The 19,662-nt window shown below is 34.8% G+C and overlaps 4 protein-coding genes across 8 annotated transcripts; 3 read left to right on the forward strand and 1 right to left on the reverse strand.

Moving 5' to 3' along the window:
- The first annotated feature begins 2,610 nt into the window (after positions 1–2,610).
- LOC149944087 (protein AAR2 homolog) lies at positions 2,611–3,911 on the forward strand. The gene has a single exon (XM_090175689.1). It carries the CDS (start codon positions 2,742–2,744, stop codon positions 3,891–3,893), a length of 1,152 nt encoding a protein of 383 aa, XP_090031815.1. The 5' UTR covers positions 2,611–2,741; the 3' UTR covers positions 3,894–3,911.
- A 2,132-nt stretch (positions 3,912–6,043) lies between these two features.
- On the forward strand, positions 6,044–9,514 carry LOC149944088 (high affinity copper uptake protein 1-like). 4 transcript variants are annotated; one of them, XM_090174675.1, is made up of 4 exons: positions 6,044–6,151; positions 8,380–8,489; positions 8,555–8,771; positions 8,921–9,513. In XM_090174675.1, exons 2-4 carry the CDS (start codon positions 8,408–8,410, stop codon positions 9,135–9,137), a joined length of 516 nt encoding a protein of 171 aa, XP_090030801.1. In that variant the 5' UTR covers positions 6,044–6,151; positions 8,380–8,407; the 3' UTR covers positions 9,138–9,513. The 4 variants fall into 4 exon arrangements, with proteins under 4 accessions (XP_090030801.1, XP_090030800.1, XP_090030799.1 ...); XM_090174674.1 differs by lacking the exon at positions 6,044–6,151 and adding an exon at positions 6,208–6,445; XM_090174673.1 differs by lacking the exon at positions 6,044–6,151 and adding an exon at positions 6,209–6,522.
- Positions 9,515–10,682: 1,168 nt separating this feature from the next.
- On the forward strand, positions 10,683–12,216 carry LOC149944089 (uncharacterized). Its single transcript, XM_090175247.1, has 5 exons — positions 10,683–10,775; positions 10,850–10,921; positions 11,492–11,581; positions 11,659–11,742; positions 11,945–12,216. Exons 1-5 carry the CDS (start codon positions 10,764–10,766, stop codon positions 12,041–12,043), a joined length of 357 nt encoding a protein of 118 aa, XP_090031373.1. The 5' UTR covers positions 10,683–10,763; the 3' UTR covers positions 12,044–12,216.
- Positions 12,217–16,686: 4,470 nt separating this feature from the next.
- On the reverse strand, positions 16,687–19,492 carry LOC149944090 (dnaJ homolog subfamily A member 1-like). Of its 2 annotated transcripts, none has more exons than XM_090175401.1 (7): positions 19,289–19,492; positions 18,944–19,202; positions 18,047–18,136; positions 17,589–17,834; positions 17,270–17,517; positions 17,078–17,188; positions 16,687–17,009 (listed from the first exon to the last, which is right to left on the reverse strand). In XM_090175401.1, exons 1-7 carry the CDS (start codon positions 19,412–19,414, stop codon positions 16,866–16,868), a joined length of 1,224 nt encoding a protein of 407 aa, XP_090031527.1. In that variant the 5' UTR covers positions 19,415–19,492; the 3' UTR covers positions 16,687–16,865. The 2 variants fall into 2 exon arrangements, with proteins under 2 accessions (XP_090031527.1, XP_090031526.1); XM_090175400.1 differs by having other exon boundaries at positions 17,577–17,834.
- Between the last annotated feature and the right edge of the window lie 170 nt (positions 19,493–19,662).

Raw genomic sequence — 19,662 nt, forward strand, 5'->3', positions numbered from 1 at the left:
TTTCCTTTTCTAATAAATTTGGGGATTATTTCAAAGTAACTGTTTCTCATCAGCTCAATTAGGGTATTTGCTTCTGTAGCTTTGCTTTCAGTAGTAGAAGTAATGACGCTATGTTTTAGTCTCATGCTGTTAGGTATTATCGTCCGCAGTGCCGTAACTAGCTTTTCTTGGGCCCCGTGCAAAGATACATTTTTGGGCCCCTTATTTTTTGGGTAAATTACTAAAACAATATCATAACGAATTGTGCAGGGAAAATAATTAAGATTGAAATTTTATGGTACAAGTGAGAATAATAGTATTTCTATGTCATTTTTAACCGAGCTCCAGGATAATATTTCCATTTACTAATTTCATTGCGCTTTTTGGATATTTACTGAATTTAGTAAATATTTGAAGTTTACAAACCTTTCCATAAAATGTTCGTTACAGTAAGAGGGGGAAGGAAAACTGTTTTTGCAAGGATGATTTAGATCAACGTTATATATATTACTCTTTGTTTTTACCATCGCTCTCGAGCTCGGTATGTCGTCTGCTACCGAGTGTAAGTATTTACAAAACACGGAGGATTGTATCAAATGTTTAAAGTACATAAGTATTTCGTTTACTTAACTATAAGAGGATTTAAATATTTAAAATAATTTTATAGCCTTGTGAACTAAGGGTTAACATTTAATTGACCGTGTAATGAATCAGTAACTTTTCAGGAGAAAAGTTTAAATTTTTTGTTGTACAGAAAACTCTGTCGCTAACCTTTAATAGGAGTGAAAATCCAATTGGAATTTAGCACCGAAACTTTAAAATTCAAATATTACGAACGTTAGCGCCACCTAAAGTTAAACCCGTAAACTAAAACTGATAAACTCAAAGTAACCGAACTAGCATCATGCGCAACCACCGGTGACCGGAGTAATCAATTTACCGTAAAGGGCGCAGGGCGACCGATAACGCCCTACGGCTGGTCACCGCTGCTCAAGAGCCCTGGCGGTTAAACACCACAGTTTGGCTGTTTTGCTCGACTTAAAAGATGCCTTTGGGAGTGTTCACCATGACACCATCGGGCGCTACTCTGCAAGCTCCAACGCCGAGGCCTCGAGGGAAACCTCTTCCGCTAGGTGGAAAGTTTTTGGATGGCCGTACCTTCCAGTGGCGTAGCGTGGGAGGGGCAAAGGGGGCCATGGCCCCGGGCGGCTTAAATGTAGGGGGCGGCCAGCGGCCTGGGAAATTGAAACGAACGCGGCTGGCTGAGATCGTGGACCGAAAAAGTGATAAGAAATTATTTAAGGTCTACAATGTGCACGTCGAGATTAACAAATCTGGGTATCTTGGCAATCGAACAAGAGGTACAAATTTAATATTCACCATTACATTAAAGAGTTCGCGTTGCAAAAAACACGCAGAGTAAAATTTTAATTTTTAAACGACTTGAATCAACAGAGCAACAGAGTACCACAGAATTTTCACTGATTTTATGCTTAGTTGCGAAAATAGGGGGGCGGCAAATTTAGGGTCTGCCCCGGGCGGAAGAAATACACGCTACGCCACTGGTACCTTCCAAGTTCGAGTCAATGGCAAACTCTCAAAGCCGCAGGGCAGTGCAATCAGTCCCCTCTTATTCCGCGTCATGCTCGACGGCATTCCCGAGCTGTGTCCTAGGTCTATTGACCAAGGGGCCCGTGCGGACGACAGCGGGTCATGGATTTGCGGTCCAAACCTCAGCCGCCTCTTCCCTGCCATACAGCTTGCTCTCGATAACATCAGGAGTTATGGGATCACCTGGGGGATAAATTTCCATCCACTGAAGATTGCTTGTGATAACTAGTGTTTCTAATTGTTTATAAATTGACAAAATTTTGGCACCTACGCCAATACCAGAGGAAGTTATCATAGAGCCATAGAGCCCACTGTGGGCGCATTTGACTTACCAGAGAGAGAGGGGAAGACTAGGTGGATGACAATTTCCCCTCCCCCCTACACGGGAGTAAGACCGAGATCGGTACCTGGTGAAAATGTATAGAAACACGGGAAAATGGCATCCGATAAAACCGCTGAAACGTCTATGCGATCTATTCAGGGGCGTAAGAACCGGGAGGGTGACGATACTCTGTTAACGCGACTCTGCTACGGTCGTCTCCTCACAAAGGCGACGCTCTTCCGCTTCAATTTCTGTGTCACGATACCGTGGAGCACATCCTCTTCGACTGCCCCTATTATGAGTCCGCACGGCGGTGTCTTCGCAGTACTTTACATCAGCGTGACCCTCCAGTCACTAGCCTAGTTGCCATAAGCACCAATTATGAAATTACTATACTTTGAAAAATAAGACCCTGTTTTTCATAGCACGGCCACATGCTAGCGTGCTCCGCGTGCATAGGGCCGTGGTCATAGGTGGCAATAGACAGGTTAATCCACCCACGGATTGTAAATTTTAGAATTTTACAGTCCGTGATCAAAGAATATATTCTTTGCCGTGATCCACCGCCCGGAAACGTGTAGGGGTAACCTTTGCGTGAACAGCATGCACCTTCTACAAGTTTATGTTTAAAAAAAAAAATCTGGCAATCTGGTCAGTAAAGTAGTCTGCTCACTCTGCTGTTAAAGCATTGACAGTGTACTAATACAATTGTGTTTAAAATGACTTGTTGGCTGTTTAATAATTGTAGTAAAAACGTTTAATACGTTCTTGAATTAATATTAGTAATAATAATTGCAAAGGTAAAATTTATACTAGTAGTTTAAAACCCATGATGAATAATGAGCTAGCAAAGAAGCTTACTAAAAATGGTGGTACATTGGTATTCCTGGATGTTCCACCTGGAACTGAGTTTGGGATAGACCTTAATGTTTCTTATACAGGAGAAAAGTTTAAAGGTATCAAGATGATTCCACCTGGGTTTCATTTCATCTTCTTCAGTGCAACGAGCAAAGAAGGTACTTCAGCACCAAGAACTGGGTTTTTCCATTGGTTTAAGAATGAGGAACTTATTGTTAAGAAGTGGCACAAGTTCAATGAAGACATAAGCAACGAACCTATAAGCGATGAAGAGTTTGATAGATTAAAAGAAAATTTGTCGGGAGATTTGAATCGGTTTTTAGGACCATACTCCTTTGATGAATGGCGAAAATGGGTTAGCTTGACCAACAATATAACTGAAGAATTAATGAAAAGATTAGAACCTGAAAATAAAGTTATATCTTCTGTTGCTGAATTAGTTCCGCTAATTTATCCACCTCCTGAGAAAGAAGAAAAGATGGAGGAAGACTTGAAACCATCTACATCTCGGAAACGTGAAAATTTAGAAGATAAGTTGCTTCCTGATATGAAAGTAAAAAAAGGAACTGAGATTCGTTTCACGGAAATTGCAAAGTACGATTACCCAGAGGGTTCAACACCAGCAGAAATAACTTTTCATTCCTTAGATCCAACTTTTAAACTTGATAAATTGATCAAAAGTTATTCTAAACCTGTGGATATATTAGGAGAATTGCAGCTGGCATTCATTTGTTTCCTGATTGGACAAAATTACGACGCCTTTGAGCAATGGAAATGCCTGGTTAATCTTCTCACAACATCTGACTCTGCAATTGAAAAATATCTGGAAGTTTATTATGAGTTGATATCCGTTCTTCACTTCCAAATAAGAGAGGTTCCAAGAGATTTTTTCGTAGACATTGTCTCCAGTGAAAATTTTTTAACCAAATCTATGCAAGTGTTTTTCCAGAATTTAGAGTCGAGTCAAGCAGGCGTTGACTTAAAAATTCGGGGAGAAAAGTTCAAAATGTATTTAACCAAAACCTTAGAGTGGAATTTTGATATAGAACTCGATGAGGAAGCACCTGTAGTTGTTGATACTGAGCCTGAGCCTGGAGATGTACTTTTAGAAATAGAACAATAAATTATTGTTTTTATCATAGTTTTTATTATTTTATCTTTAATCTATATCCTCTAGGGACCCCTGTTTTCTGGGGGGACATAATAACCAGAGAGCTAAGTTTGGTGTACATAGGGAGGAGCCTTCACACCTGGCGCGCTAAGGATAAAAATGGGACTCATCATACATAGTTGATTTAATAAAATTAAAAGTGTTCATGTCGGGCTTGCTAAAGACAGGTTTATTAGTATAGACGTGAATGTATTCATTTCAACCATGAATATCTAACTATATCATTACCCTGTCTATAATCTGGGGCTAAGATGGGCGGTGCCTTTCTGCGTTTATATAATCACTCGAGCCAATTAGAGACAGGCATTTGTCGTTGACTAACTTGACTCGATCCGCAAAACGTTTCCGGGATATAATATCCCGGATATAATATCCTCCTTGGATCCGCTACTATAGCGGGAGATAGGTGGCGTCATTCTCTCTGGTGACATTAAATTCTTGGCAGAACCACTCTTTGAGCTCTGATTGGCTGAGATCTGGCTATCGTCTGCCACGGCGTTTGGCCCATTTGCCAGTTACACGGCAGCAATCTAGTTACCTATGAGATTTCTATGGTATTAAGCCTCGGTTTAATCTATTTTTTTTTTAAAATAGAGTTAATACCCAAGGCACCACCTTCGACCACATAAGCAATGTTGCTTGTGCGTGATCAAGTAAACGGAAAACCCCGATTAATATCGTTAAATATTGGTTAAATGATGGCGAACGGGAAAATTTGTATGTTGAATATTTCTTATATCATTTGGTAGGTTGATTCGCTCGCGTTCTACATGTCGAACAGTCTCATCGGTGTCGTGTTTTCTTTTCAAAGCATTGATACTGGTCTTTTGAATTTATTCCTTACGGCAGTCAATATGAACTTAAATTGAAGTGACCCATTATTCCGACTTTCCTATCATTTTGTCTCACACAACCTTCACAATAGCTTCATTTTCAAGCGATTTATTGCAAAAATAACAAGAGTTAGCTGGGTGGTAAATTTTAAACGCGGTTACATGAAGAGCGGCGGATGCGTTTTAAGTCAACGAAGGCGCAAAATTGTAAGACGCGTTTCAGGTACAACGTTAAAACCGCGATTACGACACAACGATTGCTCATATGTAAAATGTTCATAGAACATTTTTTGTAGGAAATAGTCGGACCCTAATGTTCATACTTGGGTTTATAGCCGTACATACATCAGTAACGTAGATATTCGCGATAAAACCATTGCTCGTAAAACAACTATTTCTAACAGTAGCCTGTGAAAAGATATGTTTTTGTTTGAGTAATTACTCCTTAAATAGTTAATTACGGAATTTTGAACCATTCTTCTTTTTTTATTTAAAAAACTATTTTTCTGTGATTTGAAAGAAACGCGTTTTCTAGTGCGTTCTTAGCGATTGGAAATTATGGTAAAAAGAAAACTATTTCTAACACTAACCTGTGAAAAGATATGTTTTCTTTTGAGTATGTACTCTTACACGATTTGATAACTTTAATTAAACATAAGTTACTTTAAAGATTTAAAAAAAAAACCGCGTTAGCGTCGAGCTAAAGTCGTCCATTTAATTTTAGGCGAGTGTTAGTTCACCAGTTTGGCACCGATGGCGTAACTTTCGTTGCCAGCCAAACGAAAAGCATGGGCCAAAGGCAGGGTTTTTTAAAAGTTCTAATTGGATCCCGCGACAAAATTTCAAAAATCGTTCTAGTTTGTTATCCGATTTCTATGGTTAGAATTATCCGTAGGTTCACGCATACTACGGGACGGGGCCACTTAAATTCTGCTGACTGGCAACTCGTTTTCCAAATTGCGCTCGCTGCGCCATCTAATTTATTGAAACAGTACTAATTGGATATATATATAAATTTCGTCAATAGTTTTACAATTTTATCCGAGATGGCGCAGCGAACGCGATTTGGAAATTTCCGAATGCAGGAGTAGCGACAAGGATCCTGTATGTTAGAAGGATATGAGGCGAGGGACGAAAATGGCAGCGCCGTCGGTGGGTCATGCGCGATAGAGAATCCGTCTTTAGATTCCGTCAAGGACAAAACATGGGGGAAGCACCGCCAAAATTTGTCCTTGTGGGAGTAGAAACAAGACATCCCACGTTTAGAGGCTCTCTTAATATCGACGGCGCTGCCGGCTTTTTGAAAACACTGGCTGGCCGGAGGGCTACCTATCCTTCTAACATATAGGATCCTTGGTAGCGACAAGTCTAACCTGTGTAAATATATAAACCGTGGTACAGGTTGTCAAGCAGACTGATCGATTGTTGTTGTTTAATTTATGTTTCTACTAGTGTCTAGTTATCAATTTTTTATTCTTTAAAAATTTTGAAAGTTAGCTAATTTCTTAATTTGTTTGTTTGCATAGAAGGCCTATCGGCTGAAGTAACACGTTAAATATAACAAAGTTAAGTTTTTCCCCTCCAAAGTTGTTAGTTTTCTTCAGGGATTAAACACTAATCCCTGGTTCTAAATCCATCAGTGTAGACTCATGGTGGCCCTCGTCTTTTAAAGTTAGTTACACGTTTATGGACATAATTTTATTAAAAAAAAGTTAGCAATTCCACAAGCATGCAAATTCTTATCCTAAGTAAGATTTTGGTTAAGTAATACGTAAGTGAGTCAATTAGTCGATGATCCATGGGATGATACCTTTCTTATAAGGTTTTATGTAGTTTCCTCCTTTTTTTAATTAATCAGTCTCAATTCATTGAATTACATTGTGTATACATTCTGTATTTTTCGGTTATTTGTATTGTTACCAAGCGGCAGGTTTTGGAATTAAATGGAGGGAAACTCCTCGTGCTACAGGCTGCAATTTTTAAGCCAATAAAGTACTAAAAATCTTAAGCTCAGTGACTCAGAGAAAAACATTTTATACTTTTATTTTTTGGTTTTATAGAAACACCAATTTTTTAATTTTACATTTAAAATGTATGGTAGCGCGGTTTTCCAATTGTATATTGCCAAAACTGCTGTTTTTTCTACCCAAATCAAACGACTTTGTAAGCTTGAGTGGACAGTGGATAAACTGAGAGAACATTATTAAGTATAAAATAGGTTCTGTTTCACCTTCATGAGCTTCGAGAAAACACCTAAGGGGAATTGGCATATTTTTTTCAATGTATAAGGATTTTGATAAAATAGAAAGGGAATTCTGATGTATCTATAAGAATAGTTGAAGTCCACAAATAAACATTTTAAGCTTCGCAATTGGATGGAACATCGTTTCGTCAATTCTGTCGGTATATTTCTATCAAAGTCATGTGGGTGGTTTAAGTTTCATGAATGAAATGTACTATCCAAAAATATCCATTTGACCTTGTCTGTTGCCCATCTTTTCTAATGGACTAATTCTTAATGTATAAGAGTTCGAGGTGATCCTCTGGTGTTGGGTCATTTGGGCAGGGATGGTCATTTCCAAATCAGCACAAAATATCCAAAGATGGGTTAGCTGCAGGTGCTGATTGTATGATACTTTCTATAAGATCCTTAACTTGTCAGTAACCCATAGTGAAAACAAAAAAAATGACATAATTTGAACAAAAAATGTAACATATTAACTAGTAACTGACAACAATAAGTATATGGCAATTACCAAAATAAGTAGATAGTTTTAGTAACATGGGATTAAAGGGGTGAAAAATCATAAAAATATATTTCCATATGTGTCAAGTACACCTCAGCTGCTTTACTTAAAGTTGAAAAATACTAGTGCATATTGTTATAACTCAACATATTTGAACAGCTTTTCCCTTAAGTAGTAACATACTAGACTATTGTCAGTTTCTTTTCAAAATATTACAGCTGTCCTTGATTAATAGTTTAAATATGTATGTATGGTTTTAATATACCTTGAATCATTTTATCTCATCACTTCATATATCAGTATCCTCTGTCTACATAAATCTTAAATTATTAAAACCATGACTGAGCCAACTGGGTTTGTATTTGTATTTTCAAGGCTTTGTTGATATTTTTGATTTGGTAAATGATATCTCTAATCTTTTATCTATAATATTCAAATATTTTCAAGCACATTATTTATGCTATTCTGTGTCCTAAATAATTTGTAGAAAACTACCGGTTCTCATTTGGGTATTTTTCTATAAGGAATTTTATTTAACTTGATTGAAAAAATTATGCTGTTGTTATATGGACACGCTTGACCAGTCAAGTATACTCGTGGTAATGAGAACTAACAGTACACATCCAAAAGCTTTTGGACAAAATACCGTAGTTTAGAAATTCTAATTCAACATATCGAAACTTTCCTTTTAGGAAAGTTCATTGCACTTCAGCAACTGCATGAGTCTTATAGTATCGCTGCTTTATTAGTATATATTATCTTTGGTTTAGAAGGTGTATTTATTTGTGTATGAATAGATGTGTTGTTACTACTTATTTTTAAATAAATGTGATTAATTTAAAATAATTTCATTTTCAGATTGAATGATACATGTACCTGTGCCATCATGGTTCATGGAACATACTTCACATTTGGCTACGAAATAAATGATTTATTATTTAAAGGGTTTTCATCCTCATCAATTGGAGGTAATTGTGTAACTTTTATTGTTTATTTGTTTTGCTATATTAGTTTTTTTTTTATTTACTTTCAGGGCTTATTGGTTTCTGCCTCTTTGTTGCATCTTTAACGCTGTTATATGAAGGAACAAAAGTATTCCGTCAAAGGCTTATGAATTTCAGTGCAGGGAGAGCTAAAAATGTTTCTGATAATGAAAGATCTGCTGATTCAGAATCACCAAAATCAGACCGTACAGAAAGGTCACTTTTGATGAAATTTAGAGAAGCTAGAGTTGGAGCATCTTGGTCGAGGTTAGTCTATACTTTACGATACTTGTAAAACTATAAAATGATGTTGGGAGATTGGGAAACTGTTTTGTGATTCTATCAATTAAAAGTATTTGTCTTTTCATCATGTTGGTTTTCCAATTAATATCTCTGGGTTATATATATTTCCACAGGACGAAGTTTCACATAATTCAAACTGTGCTGTATACTGTTCAAACTATTCTTGCGTACACGCTCATGTTATTGATAATGAGTTACAATTTGTGGCTGGCCTTATCGATATTTTTCGCCTCAGGCCTAGCCTATTTCATTTTTGGTATGTGTACTTTGACTGCGCCAGTCACAGTTCCTTTGGAATACTTGAGACAACCAGCTGACTCTCATCATTAATTGGACCTCTCACTGTATGAACAGTTAACGTTTTGTGTTACAGCCTCGTGCTACAAATGCCGTCCATTATGTGATAGTGTTTTTGGTTTGTGATAACTTATCCTATTCTACACTACTGGATATTTTAAATCAACTGTACAATCAGGCGTTTTGTTATACTGGTAAGGTACCATTTTGGAGACACAAGTAAAACCAGTAGATAGCATAAAAAGTGTTAGCATATGCATTTCAAGCCAGTTTTTTTTTATGTAAAGAACTTCTTAACTATGCATTACACTACTGTTTGTTGTTAAAGCTGTTGCAAAACATTGAGAATTGATAGATCTTTATTTTCCTACAGATTTAGGAAAGGAATCATTACATGTACACTATAATCTTTTTTGTAGTAAAAAAGTGGTTTTGTTTAAAATTGCTGTTGTTCATATTGCTTCAAAACCAAATACTTGTCACAGCATGCATTTACAGGCGTGTAAAAAAAATTTGCTTTTAAGAATATTTTCAATCTTATTCAAGTGGAAATGAATATTAATTTTTTTTCACTTAACTGAGCTGGACAGTGAAAAAAATTTACATGGAGAAATCTGGTGCCTCCAATAATGTCATTTAAAATTCACAAGAGCTAGAAATTTATTATCTTATCTATATTTTGGTGGATATACTAAACTATACGTTTGCCTCTTGCCTATCTAGCATTTAAGTAACAATAAAACCTCGCCTTGTCTGGCCATGAGCCAGTAAAAGCATGACATTGATTATCGTAGTATACATGTATCATGCATTAAAGCTTCCTTCCGGAATTTCCCTCTAAAAAACTGGTAACAAAATGCTAGAGAAATAATAACACCCTCTATCTTAGAGGTAGCATAAAATATTTTATATTTGAATTTAACAATAAATGCGACGCATGTACTCCGGTTTTTATTGGCCCATGGCCTGGCAAAATGAATACTTTCACCTCAAACAGAAAAATCTTGTATTTATAGATTGCTCGTAGGTGTGGCCTATTTTTAGTGGAATAGTAACAAGTGGTCACCCATGGTGGTCATGTGATTCTTTGCCAAACAGGATTAAGTAGTTGTTCCCTTCATAATCTGTGACGTAGAATAGTGGCATGGTGGCTGTTTTAAAGTGGGTCTTAGGTACGATGTATGCCTATGAATTAATGAATTGGTGAACGTGTAATATTCACTTTTAATTTATTATTAGAATTTAAATCTCAAAATCAGCCTAGGACATCTTAAGTCAGAGTTAAAATAAAAAGTCATGGTTTAAGTAAAAAAAACATTTTATTACAAAAGTCCAGACCAGTGCAAAAAGTGTGTAAATAAAAAAATTTGGCTTCTATTTGCCTCATTGGCCAGTAAACTTGAGTACTAATTCTTACATAATGTCCAACCTCTTTCTTAGTTCTTGTTTAGGTTATGTATTTACTTGATAACTCAACTATGTCAGGTCTGTTGCAAGGCGTTAAAACTCTTTCTTAGAAGTCTTATCATCTGAATAGCCTTTATCAGGTGAATGAGATAACTTACAATGTAAGTAAAACTAAACCTATACTTCCATAAATTTTTTTGTTTGAAAATTTACCCTGCAATAAGACGCAAAAATATCATTATTTTAACAGCAATGTCTTATAGGGTGAAATTTTAAAATTTTATTGTCATGCATGTGATTGTCAAAATTTTACAAAATGTTTTTATTAATTTTACAAGGGAACTTCCAATGATTCAAGTGATGACGAAATTGAAAAAATGGAGGAAGAAATACGCAAAAAGCAAATTAAGGTTTATTCTTCAAAAATGCTATTTCAAAAAAGTATTATCCAAAAAAATTCAAGGGCAGGGCCTTAGTGTGGTGAAAGGTAAGGTGTATTCACATGAGTCAACATTTTGGGAAACAGTTTTTGACTACAGTTTGTGAAATATGTTGCTATTGGTATTAAAGCAGGTAAATAAGCCTGCAATACCTCACAATGTAAATGTACTGTCACGAGCAAATATGTTTGAAATCTGTCAATTCTATTGTATACCAAAATGATTAGATTTCGATATTGGAAGCTAAGCCTCAGTCACAAAAACCATCAGTTCTTTAAAACTTGGCAAACAAAAGCGTTTTTGGAGCTAATTAACACATTGTGAATTTTGTTTCCTCTCATACGAAGAAGTTTGGTTTGCATTGGCAAACATAGTTTTGCAGAAATGTTGCCTCCTGTGAATAAGCTTTCACTTTAACTTATGTTATGAAGTTTAATATAAAACTTGAAATTTCTACAAAAACAATTTTAATGAAACTCAACTATGTTGAAAATGGCACTACACAATACTACTATACCTATGAATATTTTTACTCAATAGCTACTTAAAAAAGAACACATCTTTAAGCAGGAAATGATGCTTGATAAGTTAAAACAGGAACAGCAACAAAGATTTAATGCTAATATGACTGTAAATGGATTTAAAGCATTTATAAAACCATGTAATATTGCCGTACATTCCTCTACCAATATATTTTGTTTTGAAAGGGAGAGATTAGAAATCTCAAAAAGCAATTAGAAGCTGTCAATATAACTGCACAAGAAGCGACTAATAGTTTAAATGTCATGCAGGTAAATTTCATATGAAGTATTTAACAGACCATGATACAATGTATGTTGTACTAGTTTTTTGCTTGTGTTTGTTTATGACAATTTGTTTTCAAAATACTTGAATTGGGTTATGTGTTAATCTTGGTTATGTCATAATATTCGTGGCTTTTAAATATTCAACTTATCTTTTGATACCATTTTATGATGTACAATTATATATTAGCTACAAAAACAACTTGAAGAGGAGGCGAAAAAAGCTCGTGAGGCTGCAGCACAACAAGCTTCTCCACCTCCACAGAATAACGGGTGTACCATTCAATAAAAAATTATAGTTTCTAATTTAGTTAATTTAAATTCTGAATATTTTGACAAAAAGAAATCAATGGTAAAGTAAATATTTTTTTTATTGAGATTCAATTAACAACTCTTGAATTAATTTGTAATATATTGCATTACTCTTATACATTACTGGAAATAAAACTTTAAAATGAGAAACCTATTAAATTTCATTAAAAGGGTCATTTATTAAGGTGGGGTGGCAGAGTGGTTAGCACTTTCAATTAGCAGCAAGAGAAGCTGGGTTCGATTCCCGCTTGTGGCACTGGGTGAAAACTATGAATCACTCCTTCTGCGTAGAGTTTGCAAGTTCACTCCCCACTGGTTAATGGGATTTTCCCCCAGTTCTTCGATTTCCCCTTACTATAATAACTTGTATAGGTAATAGTTAGTGTAGGGAGCTGTTGGCTCGCGTGGCGTGAAGAGCTTGCCTTAACTCTCCTACGCATTACAACCCAGCCACCTGTTTAAGCCATTATAAGTCGCTAGATGACTTGGGCCTAAGGTGGTGCCTTGCGTAATTAGCCTAGCTGATTATTATTAGTATTATTTTAACATAAAAATTTTATAAACAAGTTCATTATTTTATAACTAAAATGTGTCTATTGCCTTAGACAAAAACTATTAATAATAATAATAATAATAATAATAATAAAAAGCTTTTAATGGATATTCCAATTCAGATCAATAAAGCTCTGGTTTACAATGGAGTCCGTCGCAATTAAATTAAATTAAATTACAAAAAAATAAAACTAAAACTAAAAACTAAATGTTCAAAGATTCCAAATAACCCTTAATTTCCATTTTAAACATTGGCAGGTAATTAATTTGTTTAACAGTGTTTGGCAGAGAATTCCATAGACGAGTCACGAATGCCACGAATTTAAACACATTTGTCGGTAATATTAGATTCTTTATAAGTTCGTGAAAAATTAGATTGACAGTTACGTGTATTGTGATTATGAGTAATATTTTTAAACATATTAAGGACATACTCTGGCATTTGGTTTTCTTTTATCTTAAACATGAATATGCATAGATTGTATAAATATTTATTTTTTAAATTCATCCATCATAATTCATTTCTGGCATCTGTAGCTGACGATCTCCTATTTCTCTTTAAAATATATTTTGCACATTTATTTTGTATTACTTGTAATTTTTAAGATTTTTTTGGGTGGCTGAGTTATAGAACAATGATCCATAATCAAAAAGTGGCTGAACCAAAGCGTTATGTAAAATAGATTTAGATTTGATATTTAAACAATTATACAGTGGATAGAGAAGCCAAAGGCGTTGACGCGTTTTGTTAAGAGTAAAATCAATGTGGTCTTTCCATGACAAATCCTCATCTAGATAAACACCCAAATACTTATAATTTTTGACTCTTTGAATATTTGTTGCGCCTAAAGTTTGAATGGGATCAATGCTGTTTCTTAGTTTCTGAGGGGCAAATAACATAAATGCAGATTTTGACTCGTTGCATATCAAACCCTTCTGTTGAAGGGTGGAAATTAGATTCTTGATGTCCTGTTCAAGGTTTTCCATTAATAAATTTACATTAGTAGAAGAGGATAATACTGCATCGTCGTCTGAATATTCGAAGCTGATGGAATAACTTAGACATTTATGATTATTTCTAGTATATATATTAAAAAGCAAAGGGCCCAGTATGCTTCCCTGCGGTACACCTGATATTATATGCAAAGATTCTGAGTTTACATTATTAATACTTACAATCTGAGTTCTGTTATAGATAGGATTTAAACCATTTTATCGCCTGATTAGACAAACTCCCTTAGTTCCTTTATTAATAGCTCATGATTGACACAATCAAATGCTTTGGATAGATCGATAAACACTACTCCTACAATTTTGTTTTCAGTTAAATTTAGCAAAATATTTTCAAAGAGATTAAAATCCGAATCTAGATTATGTGCGTTTCTCTTTTTGAAGCACCATGTTGTCTGATATTTCAAAGATTTCTACCCAATATTAAATACACGCAATATAATCAAACATTGTTAGGCCTAACATCTTTAGCTCGCATGGGCATTGTTTCTTCTGGGAATTTATTTTGTAGAAAAATGCTTTTTGAAACATGTTGAAAGTAATGTAGTAATTATATATAAAATTGACAACAAACATTGTTTCGACTAGTAAGCTATGAGTGCTACAAAATTGCTTCAAATTCATATCTCTGGTATGTATACAGGGTGTCTCAATTTGCTCGATCAGGCCATTTTTCTCAAAATGTATTTATGCTAGGGTTCAGAAATTTTCAGGGTTTATTTGTTAGGTATGGAAGGCTTTGGTTACTAAATTTCAGAAAAATCGAACGATTTTGTGCCGTTTTGGAAAATTTATTTTTTCACCGGTAGGTGTCACGCAAAATGTTTCAATAGAAAAGTTGTAGGGCATAGTCGAAAGTGTAAAAATAATTTTGGTTCGGTTGAAAAAGACCTATTTTTCACTGAGTTTGGAGGTCGGGGGAAAAAACAAGTTGTACTAGCAGGCAATAGCCTTTAACGAATTGTAGGTAACATGCATTTCAGTTATAAGATTTCGAAAAATAAACAAATAATAATTAGCCCAAGTGACAAATGTTTTTTAATGAATTCTACAAAATGTTTTCAAAAATGCCACTTTCTGATGCAATGCACAAATATGCACGATGTTGCATATTGCGAAATGCTCCCCGAACCATTTCTGGAGTCACCCGGCGACATGCTTCGATGATTCTTTGTCGTAAATCTTCAACGCTCGTCACAGGTGTTGGGGATTCGTAAAGGACTACGTATACCAAAAGAAAAAAGTCGAGTGGTGTTAGATCTTGCAGGCCAACGAACGGGACCAGTTCTTCCGATCCATCTTCCAGGAAAATCGTCGTTTAGATATGCAACCACGGCACGATATTGGTGAGGTGGCGCCCCATCTTGCTGGAACCAGATGCGTCTGTACTCGGCCAGAGGAATGTCGTCCAACTCGTTGGATATTTCATTTAGAAGGAACTCCAAGTAGTTTTGACCGTTCAGACGATTTGGCAGGAAGAACGGGCCAATAATTCTGTCACCTAACAGACCAGCCCACACATTTAAGCGAAACTGCACTTGGTGGCGGTGAGGAAATCCCCAGTGTGGATTCTCGTAGTCCCACATATGTTGGTTTTGACGGTTGAAAGGCCCATCTCTTTCGTCGGACATCAGTAGTTGATCGTGAAAATCCTGGTGTGCGTCAGCCATGAGGCAAAACCAATTGCAGAAGTCGAGTCGGTGCTGTCTATCACCGTCATGCAGTCCTTGGTGAAGTGTCGCTCGATAAGGATGAAAATGGTGTCTTTTGAGTGTTCTCCAAACGTAGTTTCGTTCCAACCCTAAGTCAAAGCTGGCAGTCCTGATGCTCGCTCGAGGATAGGCGACGAAGTAGGCAAGTATGGTGTTTTCCATGTCGATGTCCTGGAGACCACGACCACGAAACCTCGGATTGATATTACCCCAGTTGTCGAAGTCGCGGACCACTCTAAGAACCGTCGTATGATTTGGTCTGCAATTGGGAAATCTTCGTCTAAATAACTGACTTACTAGAGTAGCATTACGACGACCTTCTCCGTAAAATAATTCTAGCATAGGAGCGCGCTGATCTCGAGTGTAAAGAGGCATACTGGACAACAATCGGCCAAGCTGAGATAATGTTTTAACTTTGAATTGTAAACGCTTTAAATACTACTCGGACAATTGATATGTCACGTTAAAAAACAACAAAAGAAAAATAAGCGTAATTTTTGGTCTACAAATCTTTGTTTGATGATCTTACTCGTAACCACGTCGAAATGGAAGACGCGGTCTTTGTCTACTTTGTCTAATTAGGTGTTGAACGTAAATATTTTCTTTAACAATAACTTTTTGCAGATCTGATTATTAACTACATAGCTGAAAGCATAAGTTCCCTAAAATAAATGTACATGTGTGTTGTGATTATGTACGATTGTTTACGTTAAAGGCTATTGCCTGTTAGTACAACTTGTTTTTCCCCCGACCTCCAAACTCAGTGAAAAATAGGTCTTTTTCAACCGAACCAAAATTATTTTTACACTTTCGACTATGCCCTACAACTTTTCTATTGAAACATTTTGCGTGACACCTACCAGTGAAAAAATAAATTTTCCAAAACGGCACAAAATCGTTAGATTTTTCTGAAATTTAGTAACCAAAGCCTTCCATACCTAACAAATAAACCCTGAAAATTTCTGAACCCTAGCATAAATACATTTTCAGAAAAATGGCCTGATCGAGCAAATTGAGACACCCTGTATAAGAAATTGAGGTTGATCCAGTGAATTTCCTGGTGAAAGATGATACGGGGGTGCTTAAAATCTGATGGAGATCAAGTTTCCAGTGGAGATTGCCACAGAGGTGCTCCTAATTGTGGAATAAGTTAATCTCATCATGAGCTGATCTGCGATTGCGAGTTAAGTGTGAAAACTCATCACGATTTTAGCAAAAGCAGTCGAGATTACCCAGTGGAAAATGCTAAAAGCTGTCCAAAAGGTCTTACTTCTTTTTTTAAAAAATGCAATTAATGTGCTTTGTGTTTGGGTGAAAAGATTTTGTGATTGCAATCGATGCACTTTCAAGAATGGGTTTTCCATTTTTTTATTTTTCAAATATCCAACATTTGTTAATATTTTTATACAAAAGCCCTACTTTTAGAATTTTTTTCAAAGACCACAATTACAATGTTTTTTTTATTAATACCAATAGTAACAATGGTACTTGTATTACTCTCACGATATGCAACATAAGCACCCGTTATTCTATCACTTCATCATTTATTGTAATTTTTTCCTCCTCTTTAATGTTGCTTGGTTCGTAGTTTGATTGTGTGAAAAATGTTGACCAAATTTCTTCAAATATTTGTAATATACTGTTCCAAACCAACAAAAATTCCGAAACCTACGTATAATTACAATACAAGTTATAAATTGAATAAAGGTCATGTTATTAATACCTAATTACGCTACCTGGTTTTGTTCAGTATTAATATTTACTGCGTGTGCTTTTTTGTTTAATATTATATTGAAATGCTGTTGAGCAAAATCGAATTCCTCTTCCTTTAATGGCAGAAGTTTGGCCTATTTTAAAGCGAATTAAAAATTGTGTTGGCTTACAAAGTAGTACTTTGAGATTTCAAAATTCTAAAATAGGTGCTGTACTTTGTAAATCAATGTTAGTTCGGACTCATAATTTGGATAATTTCCTTTTGGATTTAACTTGTTTCTAATGTGGTAGTTGTGGTTTGAAAATGATTGCTTAAGCTTCTCCACTGTGTCTACATCCAGATTAGTTGGAAATTTTATGGCATAATTGAAAATCAGCTTTCCCTTTGATGTCTCATCGAAATAGTTTGGCAATCCTTGACTTTCAATATACATTGACTTTCCATTATTTATAACAGTTTCATCTTGAAATATACAAGCAATTGTAAATCTATATTCAAATTTCTGCCAAAAGAGTTTTTACTAAGTAGATAACCATCTCTTTTCTTGATCCACAGAACTTCATTTCTTAGGCAGGCAAGTTTTGGTAACCAATTATTGTATTTCCAAAAGCAATTTCCCAGTGAAATATCCATTTTACAAACTACATCTTTTCCCTCAATTGTCGTTTTATCATTAGGCTCTTCCAATTGAGCTATTTTAAAAACTACATTTCCTGGGAGCAGGTCTGGCCACTCATCACCTTCTCCGATAAATGATATTTCTTGCCCAATTAAAGAACCTGTAATTTTCTTAATATATTATTTATGCCACAGAATTGAAGTTACAGAATTTCCTTCTAGTATTTCACAGATCCATAGAAAAATTATTAAAAATGAGGTAAGTGGCCAGTAAACTTATAATTTTATTAGATGGTTTAATATAGTAAATTCATTTGGGTTTTTTGTTTGACTATAATTATTAAGTAAATTCTTAATAAAGCATTCTGTTTACCCTTTTTGATATCTATCACAAAACTTTTCAATTCTTGAACAACTGATGCACCTCCGCAATTGTTACATTGGTTTTTCATCCATTTTTGACCTGAATTTATAATAGCTTTTAAAGTTATAGAGTAAAAATATGAAAAAGATATTTTGGCAAAAGCTTCAAGTTAATTTAGAATAAATTATTTCATTGTTAAAATGGCCCTGGGTACTTATTAATTTCCAAGTATATGATACCACTTCATTATTTCCAAGTATATGCCCCTTACCAAAAAATAAGTTGGCTAAAAACCACTTAGGACTTGTTTTTCAACTTGGTTTTCAGTTTGTATTTGGGACAAATGCCTACTTAATAATAACTTAAATCCTCTTTATTATTCAACTTATTTCCAACTAAACCAGAATCAACATTTACACTTAACTACTTAAAAGCAACTTAAATCCTACTAGGGAAACATCTAAAAACCAACTTAAAATATTATGTAATTTCCTGACTACTAAAAACCAACTAATTATAAACTTAGCAAAAGCAGTATTTTCCTACCAACTGAATAACAACTTATTACCCGTTTAATAGTAACTTGAAATATGCTGACAACTTGAGCCTACTTAATACCAACTCAATATCAACTAATAATGTGTTAACAAACTAAATACAAACTGAAATCCAACTTATTTTTTGGTAAGGGTGATGCCACTTCTTTATATTTTTAATGCAAATGTTATGATGAAATAAAGTATACTATCAGAAAAATCAACCAAAGATACCTTAGAAAGTGTTGATAACAATTTGATAATATACTGTTAATGTTTTTAAACTGAGGTAATGTAATATGCAATAATGTGTTCTATGCATTTATTTTATTGCAGGATAAGCTAAATCTCTATGAAATAAGTTATTTACCATAGCAAATTTTGCACGTTCTGTTCACTAGTATTCTGGAAGTTCTTACAGCTCCATTATACATTTCCGAAATACATAATTCTAATTTTTCATGTTTGCAAGGAGCTTGGTTCATAAATGGTATGTCTTTAATTTCTTGAAACATAGCATCAATGTCTTCCCAAGTGGCAATATCATTTCCAGTCGATGATATGTCACTTTCATTATCTTGGTAACTATTTTCCGTCAACTTTCTGTATGCTTCTGAAATTTGTTTGAACTGTAATGAGAAATAAAAAAAAAAGTCAATTTTACCCAAAGCATAATAAAAAATAGTAATTTTTCATGTAAATCTTCTATTCACACCATTTCTATTCCATTTTGGTTTTTGTCGGGATGGTATTTTTTTGAAAGATTGTAGTATGCAAATTTAATAGTTTTCTGATCACTTCCTCTTGGAATGCCCAGAATTAAGAATGGATCCTGATACATTTTTAATTTAATTAAATAAATTTATTTTTAAGTTATCAATTCACATGGAAATCATCATATCACTTTGACTGAGGGGATCTTTTATTTAGTTACAGTATGTACTTTTACACCAAAGATAAACATTCTTAGAACTAGGTGATATGGTTGATCTATATGGGATATAAGTATCAGCTTTGTGTAGTTGCTAAAGAAACCTTTGTTTATCTATAAATGAGAAATTGTCAGGCTACATTAGCAATTTTTCTAAA

Source organism: Leiobunum rupestre, chromosome 5 (assembly GCF_980474605.1).
Source record: "Leiobunum rupestre chromosome 5, qqLeiRupe1.1.hap1, whole genome shotgun sequence".
Taxonomy (NCBI): Eukaryota; Metazoa; Arthropoda; class Arachnida; order Opiliones; family Sclerosomatidae; genus Leiobunum; species Leiobunum rupestre.

Coding starts and splice junctions, on each gene's coding strand:
- LOC149944090 (XM_090175400.1), bottom strand. CDS start 19,414: ATGTATCAGGATCCATTCTTAATTCTGGGCATTCCAAGAGGAAGTGAT. Junction 19,203..19,288: donor ACCAAAATGGAATAGAAATG/GTGTGAATAGAA, acceptor TTCTCATTACAG/TTCAAACAAATTTCAGAAGC. Junction 17,518..17,576: donor AAGAGATGGTTATCTACTTA/GTAAAAACTCTT, acceptor GTATATTTCAAG/ATGAAACTGTTATAAATAAT.
- LOC149944088 (XM_090174672.1), top strand. CDS start 7,343: ATGGTCATTTCCAAATCAGCACAAAATATCCAAAGATGGGTTAGCTGC. Junction 7,393..8,379: donor CAAAGATGGGTTAGCTGCAG/GTGCTGATTGTA, acceptor TTTCATTTTCAG/ATTGAATGATACATGTACCT. Junction 8,772..8,920: donor GTTGGAGCATCTTGGTCGAG/GTTAGTCTATAC, acceptor ATATTTCCACAG/GACGAAGTTTCACATAATTC.
- LOC149944089 (XM_090175247.1), top strand. Junction 10,922..11,491: donor TACGCAAAAAGCAAATTAAG/GTTTATTCTTCA, acceptor TTTACTCAATAG/CTACTTAAAAAAGAACACAT. Junction 11,743..11,944: donor ATAGTTTAAATGTCATGCAG/GTAAATTTCATA, acceptor ATTATATATTAG/CTACAAAAACAACTTGAAGA.
- LOC149944087 (XM_090175689.1), top strand. CDS start 2,742: ATGATGAATAATGAGCTAGCAAAGAAGCTTACTAAAAATGGTGGTACA.